We start from the raw sequence: 10213 nt of genomic DNA, 5'->3' as shown, positions 1-10213 counted from the left end.
ATTTATTTAGTAGATTCTGTTCAATTCAGCAATATTTATAGTAAACTTGTAGAACAAATATAAAACAGGTCTGCTTCCTAGAAGTGTTATTCAAAAACAGAATGTCATACTAATGCATCCCTGGAAATACATAACAAATCTTTGGCTTTCAAAATTAAAAACAAATGTCTATTCCAGAGGTCAATATTACAACTTGCACCAGAAATACTTAGCATTCTCTTTCAGCCTAAGAGGCAAGTACCATGGAGTTATGGTTAAAGCATGGATTCTGATGTCAGATAACCTATGTTGAAATCCTAACTTGACTGTGTATGCATGATAATCCAGGGCACATAATTTAACTTCTTCGCATTAGTCTCTTCAATTACAAAATAAAAGTGATAACATTAAATAAATGATAGAGTTGTTTGAAAAGTAAAATGAAGTCATGCATGCAAAGAACTAAGATAAATTACAGGCATATAGTAAGTGTTCAACAAACATTAGCTATAGTTAATATTGCTGATATTCTTTAGAATGAATGATGTTTTAAATGTATATTTTTATTTAAAAGGCTAAAAATACTCAAACAGTAAGTGTATCTTACCCACACACTTTGGTATTTCTTTACTCCAAGCACCATCACCTGAACAATGTATTTCTTTATCTCCTTCAATCTTGTAGCCTGGATTACATGCAAAGTGTACTACTTGTCCAAAATGGTATTCTCGGTCTGATTCCATTGCACCACTGATGACTTCTCCATTCTCTGGTGCTGTCACTGGTAAACACTTCACAACTGAAGAAAATAAATGTAATGTTTTCTAAAGGAATTTTAAAAACTTATTATGAAAAGCATATGTATGTATAAATTTTTCCCTAGGATAAGACTGGAGGAAATTATTTAAATTCTTTTTAGAAGCATTTGATATACCTGTTTGCTAGAGATACATCCTGCTAAGAAACAAGCAAATGGAATGTTTATTCCTGATATTTTCTATGGGAATGGAAAATGAAAATTACTACTTTGAATGCTAGCTTGTATTTTTGTATGAACAAACAAGTATTTTTAAATAATTAAGAAATATAAAGCTTGGGATAATTAAATACAACATTTTCATTTATGCCCCAGAATAATACAGCACCACATTCCTAAAAGATGTAAAAGCAAATTTTATGACATTAACTTCAATAGAGAAATCAATAGAGAAATTTTTCATCCTCTTCAACATCAGTGTCCAAAATAATTTGAGTACTTCTTTTGATTCTACTTAATATTTTCCAATTTCTCTAAAGTCAAACTTTATTATACTATAGAATGACTCAGTACGCTTGTTAAAATAAAAATTTTTAGGACAATCTTCCTGCATTTTCACCTTCGTGATACTGATTGAGTAGGTCATTTTTAGTAACCAAAAATTTTAATTTTTAACAAGCATCCCAGTTGATTTCAAAGTAGATGCTCTCTAGAACATTAATCTTCTTCATCTCATTTCCATAGATGAAAAAACTTGCATTACCTTCTGTAGTTAACAGAATTTTTGAATGATTATCACACTTCAGTCTCTCCATTTACTACTTGCTGTGGAATTAGGAAATACTGCTCTGATTATTTTATTTCCATAAGACTAGAGAGTTGGATTATTAGCTAAAAACATGAAAACAGAAGCTACATTTTTCTCATTTCTCTGGTAGCTTTATAGACCAGTAAGAAATAACAGAGCTCGCTCGTAGTTTATTCCTCTTTTCAGTAAAGGCAAGTTCGCAGGACAACCTCTCTTGGTGGGATATCTCAATCGTGTTCTCTACTTCAGCTGTTATCATAGATCCCTGCATTTGGGTGGTTATTGGGTGAGTGCCTCTTCATTAATAAAGGTGTAATTCTGGTCTTTATTTAGCTAATGATGCTTATATGCATTTCTAGTCATTGGAATCCAAAAGGAAATAAAAATGAGTTTTAGATTCCCTAATGTCTAATACTTCAATTATTAGATCAGGTCAGGTTGCATTTGTATTTGGCTTCTGAAACACCAAGAATGTAGTAATAAAAAGATGAGATTCCCAGTCTACATTATATGAGAAACAAACAAAAAAAATTTAATTAAAGATTTTAAGATATTTTCATGTAAGGCATTGTGAAAAATCTTGGATATTTAAGGTATTTCAATATACTTGTAAAAAATTTTATGTGTACCTTCACATATAGGAATATCATTGGTCCATCCATCTGCATCACATTCACGATAATTAATCCCACCTAGCAATTGATACCTGAAAACCCAAAAATAGCAGAGTGGTGAGATAATGTGTGCTTCTATGCAGTTTTAAACTCAGTGTCATTCTGAGTGTCCAGAGACTCCATATCAAGAAAAATTAACAGCTTATGCATTTTGTTTCTTTTTTCTTTGTTTTTCCTTCCTCCTCCCTCACCCTCTTTCTCTCTAGATTTGTTAAGTTTCTTTCTCTCTGTCTGTCTCTGTCTCCCCCCAACCTTTATCTTTCTCTCCTTCTTGGTGCATGAACTGGGAATAATCATAATCCTTGGTTCATGACAAACTCGTTATTGTTTCAGACACAGTATTCTTGTTTTTCATTGAAGTAGGTAATTAAATTCAATAATATAGTAAGCTCCATGAACTATCTCTAAAACAAAAGCTAAAAATATAGTAACCAATAGCTAACCTTATGTTTCCCCCCTCCAATCTTACACCATATTTCTGCCCTCCACGATTCTGCTATTTTCTGAACATCTTAGGCTTTCTACATAATTAAAGATAGTGCCCCCAAAAGTCGTCACTGTGTCATTTACTTTCAGCACTTGCTTCCGTCTCCCCATCTCTATCCTAGAAATTGTTTTCAGAGAATACTCAGTGAGTCAAACCTGCTGACCCAATCCATCTAATGTCGAACTTATGTAATTTTAGTGACCCATCAAGCCTGCCCTTTGAATCTAAAATGCTCTACTGGATTATAAGTTCCTAGGGCATGTGCAAAATGTGCAATCATTGCTAGAGGCTTCAGATCTATACATTTTTATGTCCTTTGCAAAGTCAAGTGCTGAACTTAAAGAGAGGACGCAAGCCTGTAGTAAAAGAAAGATTTCAGAGGTGAGGAGGATAGCAAATTTTAAAAATCCAGGCCCAGGAAATCATAACCTATTTGGTTATGTGTGATAAAATCAGCAGTAATGATTGAAGGGCTAAAAATGTATTTGAAAAACCTCCCTCAGGTAGTGACTAAGGAGAGAATAAATTCATAAAAAATTATACTTATTTGGTATCTACATTATCTCAAGATCTCTTCTAAGAACTGCAAATGTGTGTCTTACTTATTTTTCCCCACCAATCGATGGTGTACATAAAATGTGTCTGTTTTGTAGGAGAAAAAACAGAAGTCAAGAGATATTTTTATAAATACCCGTAAGTGTTAAGTGGTAGAGAAAAGCAGGCTTACTCCAGTGTCTAAGCTTTAAACTATTATATTTTAATGCTTCAAATTAAGAAAACCATGAGAAAAGAATAATGGTATTCTATTTGTAATATTTGATTACATTTCTGTTTATTAAGTATAAGATTATAGTGATCTAATCCTAGTTTTCCCATATATATATTTTTCTTCAAAGTAATTTTTGATCTAGTAGAGAATAAGGGGGACAAAAGAACACTGAGGACGTAGAGTGAAGAATTTGCCAATGAAAACCAAGTAGTTTGTTGGAAGGAACAGAGTCAATGATTCTGAAAGAACAGTATTTTTAGTCCGTGAGGTAAGAATAATTTGCAGGCCTGAGACATGAAGTAACACTAGTTGTAAACACAACTTATAAGTAGGTAAAAGTCTTGCTTCCATTAAATTGTATAAAATCTGTCAAAACAGTTACCATACAATATAAACGTCTTACAATTCATATTGTTCCTGATACATTGAACTCCCGTGATACTCTGCACAAAATATAATGTAGTGAAGATTTGTTGGGTGAATAATTATATATGTGCATACTTACTGTTTCCCAGTCTCCTATAATTATACCCTATGAGAGAAGTTATACTTTATTTAAATTTTTCAGTGTTAAGGAGATAATGTGGTATCCAGATATAATTATTTCCATCATAGGTAAATTTTCAGGTACTTGTGTATTACTTTTTTAAATGCTCATAGAAAAATATAACCACTTTTAAAACATATAATGTAGTATAGTTCCCAATTACTATCTTAATAATAAGCCTCTTTTTGTATGGACTACATACCCCTCATTGCATGTATATACAACTTTTGCACCATATTCAAATGCATTTCCTACTGTGAGCTTAAAAGAACCAAAGGGAGTATCTCCAGGAAATCCACAGGGCCTTTCTAAAATGGAAAAAAGATATGAATTAGTATGGAATAACAAGGAATATATTTTATATAGGAGTGGGGGAACAAGGATATTTGATATTATATAAGACAGATTGAATATAAGGAAAATTAAATATGGCAAAGCTATTATTTCATAATTGAACTTAAACTATATGCTTGCTCTTTGAATTTTGGAGGATGACCACCCGTTTTTAAAACTGATGATGTATTGGCCAGGCATGGTGGCTCACGCCTGTAATACCAGCACTTTAGGAGGCAGAGGCGGGCAGATCATGAGGCCAGGGGTTTGAGACAAGCCTGGCCATTATGGTAAAACCCCATCTCTATTAAAAAACAAAAAATAGCCAGATGTGGTGGTGCATGCCTGTAGTCCCAGCTACTTGGGAGGCTAAGGCAGGAGAATTGCGTGAACCCAGGAGGTAGAGGTTGCAGTGCACCAAGATTGCGCCACTGCCCTACGCCAGCCTGGGTGGCAGAGCCAGACTCTGTCTCAAAAAAAATGATGAGGTATTATTTTGTATTTGAGTGACAATAGTGATATAATTCAGCCATAAATGCTACAATATTAAATATTAAGCATTTTCACAACTAAAAGTTTTCATAAACTTCACAAATGTACGAAGTACTTACTCTGACATGTCTTCAATGGATTCACAGCCACCCATGTTCCATGCCTGCACGTCATTATTATATTTCCGAGAGACCTATATCCAGGGCGGCATTTATAGGTAGCCGGAGTGCCTTCTGGATATGCTTGGTTAGGCCAGGAACCTGTCAGAATTTCTGTATCTTTTCTTGGAGGAGGTTCTTTGCAATCTACAAACAATAAAAACAAAATAAGTGCCTAAAGCATATAGTTAAATGTATGGTATGTTTAAGTAATTGTTGCTTTTAAAAATGCCTGTACAGTTACAAGTCTACCTAAATTTCTCTTTCTCTCTCTCTCTCTGTCTCTCCCCCCCCCTTTCTTTCTCTCTCTATCCCCTACCCCCATATCTATCAAGTATACATACATTTCTGCATGTAGTGTAAGAATGCACTTCACCTTATAAAATTTGTACCTACATAATTTTATAAGAATATTCACTGTAAGAAAATAGCCTAATAACTTTCCAAAGCATTAAGTATATTTTGTTATATTACTCTTAATTGCTGGCAAGCATTCTACTATTATTTCATTAATTTGGGAAATATTTATTAAGCACTATTCTAAGTTATAAACAAAAAAAAAAAACACTGAGGAAACAAAGTATCTGTTCTCAAAGTATTTGCATTCTAGTAGAGAAGCCAATTATTAAATAAGTAATCAAAGAGATGTATGATATGCATTACATGTATATTATTGTAATATACATGTAGATAAATTCTATTTGCAAAAATGAAGATAAGCTAACACAAAATTATATGGAATGCTCCAAATAAGATAGAATAGGATGGAAAAGAAAAACGCTCCCACTGCAAATTGGAACAACAAATTCTGTGTGCATGTTTATGTTCAAAGGTAAGTTGTGGAAACAAAGATAATTAAATGAACTGAACCTAAGTAGGAAGGACCTGTTTCAAGTAAACATAGGGTCTCTGGTCATTTTTTACCTGGTTATGTTTGTCAACTCTGCATATGGACTGAAGATCAGGCCTCTATTTAGCCTGAATGGAATAATGGTAATGAGGTAAGAAAGAACCAAACATGAGGAGGTTATATCTAGCATGAAAAGTTCTGAAACGTTGCCAAATCAGGTTGCTTTCCTAGAGTCTAGGTAGCTTCTTATGGGAAGACTGACTTTCCCATTGTCTCATAGAAAAAGTCTCAATAAGAAAAGGGGACTGACTCAAATATACAACTTGTGTGATCATCATAACATGCCATATTTGAAAGTCACTCTGGGTGATACATAAGAGCAGATGTCAAAACAGCAGAAAAGCTTTATGTATATTATATAATGTATATAATAAAAGCTCTCTCTATATATATGTTCACTTTTCCATTGTTTGATATATATATATGAGCCTTTGATATATATATATATACACACACACACATATATATATATGAGCAGATGTCAAAATAGCAGAAAAGCAAACACATACAAAAGAGCTTTTATTATGTATATCATATGCTCATATATATAATATATATGATGTTATGTGTATTGTTATATATATGATGTTAATATAACATGGTGGTAGCTTCTATCTCAAAATACTAATATATAGACACACACACATATAGTATACATATATACATATTTGCATATGTATATATGTGTATATGTATATACTCTGTGTGTGTGTGTGTGTGTGTGTGTGTGTATGTTTATTGATTTTTAAAACATAAGAAGGTTTATTGTTTGAGACTTTAGAAATGAGAAGTGGGACTGACTCAAACTAAAAGTGTTACCCAGGTCCCTCTGAGTTAAATTTTTGAGTGGCTAAAGAAAGAGTGAACAATCTTGTTGGTGAGAGTAAGTTATACAAACTTTTGTCATTATTTTTTTGTTTAAAAGTATGATTTGAATAAAAATTAAAAGATACACAAAGAAGCAAAACAACTATGAACAAAAAGAGAAAATAAATATTCAGTAGAAGTAGACATTCAGATTCAGATGCTAGAATTAGTGTTAAGGTCTTTAAAATAGATAAAGGAATTAAAGAAAATAGATGGAAAAAAATTTTTTAAAGAAATTCAAAATAAAATTGACTCATAATAAATCATGTGCTATCTTAAAATTTCATAAATATCAGAAATAACAACATGTCAGAGGTGTAAAGAATCAAATGAAAACAGCACAATAGAAACTTATTAAACTTAGAGAAAGTGTAATGTAAAAATATCCAAACTGAAGTATAGAAAAACAAAAGTGTATAAACAACCACAAACAAAACAGAGTAAAAAAATGTGTGGTGTAGAGTCAAGTGATAAAACATGTTTTATTGAAATTCTAACAATAGAAGAGAAAATGAACATAGGCAGTATTTAAAGAAACAATAGCTGAAAGGTTTCCAGAATTGATGAAAGAAATAAACTCACAAAATTGAAATTTCAACAAACCCCCAAAATGCTATATACCAAGAAAACCTAAACTGATACTCTGCTGAAAACCTAAGATTAAAGGCAAACTCTTAAAAGCAGACTATATTAGTCCATTTTTGTACTGCTATAAGGAAACACCCAAGACTGGGAAATTTATTTTAAAAAGAGGTAAAATTGACTCACAGTTGCACATGGCTGGGGAAGCCTCATGAAAATTACAATCATGGGCTGGGCGCGGTGGCTCACGCCTGTAATCCCAGCACTTTGGGAGGCCGAGGCGGGTGGATCACGAGGTCAAGAGATTGAGACCATCCTGGTCAACATGGTGAAACCCCGTCTCTACTAAAAATACAAAAAATGAGCTGGGCATGGTGGCGCGTGCCTGTAATCCCAGCTACTCAGGAGGCTGAGGCAGGAGAATTGCCTGAACCCAGGAGGTGGAGGTTGCGGTGAGCCGAGATTGCGCCATTGCACTCCAGCCTGGGTAACAAGAGTGAAACTCCATCTCAAAAAAAAAAAAGAGAAAATTACAATCATGGTGGAAGGGGAGGCAGGGACCTCTTCACATGGTGGCAAAAGAGAGAAATGCAAACAGGGAAAATGCCAGATGCTTATTAAACCATCAAATCTCATGAGAACTCACTCACTATCATGAGAACAGCATGGGAGAAACTGTCCCCATGATCCAATCACATCCCACTGGGTCCCTCCCTCAATACACAGAGATTATGGGGATTGCAATTTAAGATGAGATTTGGGTGGGGACACAGAGTCAAACCATATCATTCTGCCTCTTGGCTGCTCCAAAATCTCATGCTCTCACATTTCAAAACACAATCATGCCTTCCCAACAGCTCTCAAAGTCTTAACTCACTCCAGCATTAACCCAAAAGTCCATGTCCAAAGTCTCATCTGAGACAGGGCAAGTCCTTTCCAAATATGAGCTTATAAAATCAAAAGCACATTAGTCATTTACAAGATACAATGGGAATACAGGCATTGGGTAAATGCTCCCATCCCAAATAGGATAAATTGGCCAAAGGCTCTATGAAAGTCTGAAATCCAATTGGGCAATTATTGAGACTTAAAGTTCCGAAATAATTTCCTTTGATTCTATGTCTCACATTCAGGTTACACTGATGCAAGAGGTGAGTTTCCACAGCCTTGGGAAGATCTGCCCCAATAATTTTGCAGGGTAAGGCCCCTCTGCCAGGGCTGCTTTCACTGCTGGCATTGAGTGCAAGCTGTCAGTGGATCTACCATTGTGAGGTCTGGAGAATGGGTGGCCCTCTTCCCACAGCTCCATTATGTAGTGCTCCAGTGGGGCCTTTGTGTGGGGGCTCCAATCCTATATTTCTCTTCCTCATTGACCCAGCAGAGGTTCTCCATGAGGGCTCCTCCCTTGCAACACACCTCTGCCTGGACATCTAAGCATTTCCACACATCCTATGAACCTAGGTGGAGGTTTTGGATTCTGTGTACCCACAGGACCAACACCATGTGAAAGCTGCCAAGGCTTAGGACTTTCATCCTCTGAAGTAAAAGCTCAAGCTGTATGTTGGCCCCTTTTAGCCATGGCTGCAGCTGAAGCAGCTAAGACACAGGCCACCAAGTCCTAAGAATGCACACAGCAGTGGGGCCCAGGCCTGCAAAACCATTCCTTCCTAGGCCTCTGGGTCTGTGATGGGAAAGGCTGCCTCAAAGATCTCTGATACTCCCTGAAGATATTTTCCCCTTATTTTGGTGATTAACATTTGGTTCATTTTTTATGCAAATTTCTGCAGTGGGCTTGCATTTCTCCCAAGAAAGTTGCCTTTTCTTTTCTATTGCATCATCAGGCTGCAAATTTTCCAAATGTTTATGCTCTGCTTCCCTTTAAAACATAAGTTCCAATTTCAGATCAACTTTCTCAAGTTCAAAGTTACACAGATCTCCAGGGCAGAGGCAAAATGTTGCCAATATCTTTGTTAAAGCACAGTTAAGAGTGATCTTTGCTCCAGTTCCTGTTAAGTTCCCCATCCTCATCTGAGACCACCTCAGCCTGCACCTCATATTCCACATCATTATCAGCATTTTGGTCTAAACCATTCAACAAGTCTCTAGAAAGTTCCAAACTTTTCCACATCTTCCTGTCTTTTTCTGAGACCTCCAAACTGTTCCAACCTCTGCCCATTACCCAGTTCCAAAGTCATTTCCACATTTTGAGGTATCTTTATAGTAGTGCCCTACCACCTCAATACCAATTTACAGTATTAGTCCATTTTGCACTACTATAATTACCTGAGACTGGGTAGTTCATTTTTTAAAAAAAAGTTTAATTGACTCACAGTTTCACATGGTTAGAGAGGCTTCAGGAAACCTACAATCATGGTGAAAGGTGAAGAGGAAGAGAGGACTTTCTTCACATGGTAACCAGAGAGATAAGTGCAAGTAGGGGAAATGCCAGATACTTATAAAACCATTAAATCTCATAAGAACTCATTCACGGAGGATTCAAGATGGCCATTTAGGAACAGCTCAGGATTGCTGCTCCCAGTGAAAGCGCAGAGGGTGAGTGGACACCGCGTTTTTATTGCCCACAGACTAGGAAATTCCCAGGTGGAGGAGCTCCACAGTTGCCAGCGCAGCTGTTTTGGCCAGCGTGGCTGTGCCTGCCGGCGCCGCTCCTTTGCCCCGCGCAGCTGCTTTGTCAGCGCCCCGGAGCAGCGGTTCTCCATACAAAATACACCGATCAGGGTGCCCTTTTGGCTGGCGATTGGAGCCACGGGAAGTCGCCCATTCATCCGTTTAAAAAGGGGACTGAGCAAAGAACCAGGACAGTAGATTCCAGGGCAAAAAAAAAAAAAA

General features: G+C 36.0%; 1 protein-coding gene across 1 annotated transcript in view; it reads right to left on the bottom strand.

The window, feature by feature from the left end:
- Window positions 1-10213, bottom strand: part of CFH (complement factor H) — a 38623-nt gene that overhangs the window by 13097 nt on the left and 15313 nt on the right. The window contains exons 2-5 of the mRNA XM_017518653.2: window positions 4966-5151; window positions 4224-4329; window positions 2174-2250; window positions 587-778 (exon numbers count right to left, since the gene is read on the bottom strand). Of these exons, the coding sequence (XP_017374142.2) occupies window positions 587-778; window positions 2174-2250; window positions 4224-4329; window positions 4966-5151 (561 nt within the window). The remainder of the gene's footprint in view (window positions 1-586; window positions 779-2173; window positions 2251-4223; window positions 4330-4965; window positions 5152-10213) is intronic.

The sequence above is a fragment of the Cebus imitator genome, unplaced genomic scaffold, assembly GCF_001604975.1.
Source record: "Cebus imitator isolate Cc_AM_T3 unplaced genomic scaffold, Cebus_imitator-1.0 Scaffold694, whole genome shotgun sequence".
NCBI classification, from domain to species: domain Eukaryota; kingdom Metazoa; phylum Chordata; class Mammalia; order Primates; family Cebidae; genus Cebus; species Cebus imitator.
Note: the sequence above shows the minus strand (reverse complement) of the source record. Positions and strands in the feature narration are given on the sequence as shown.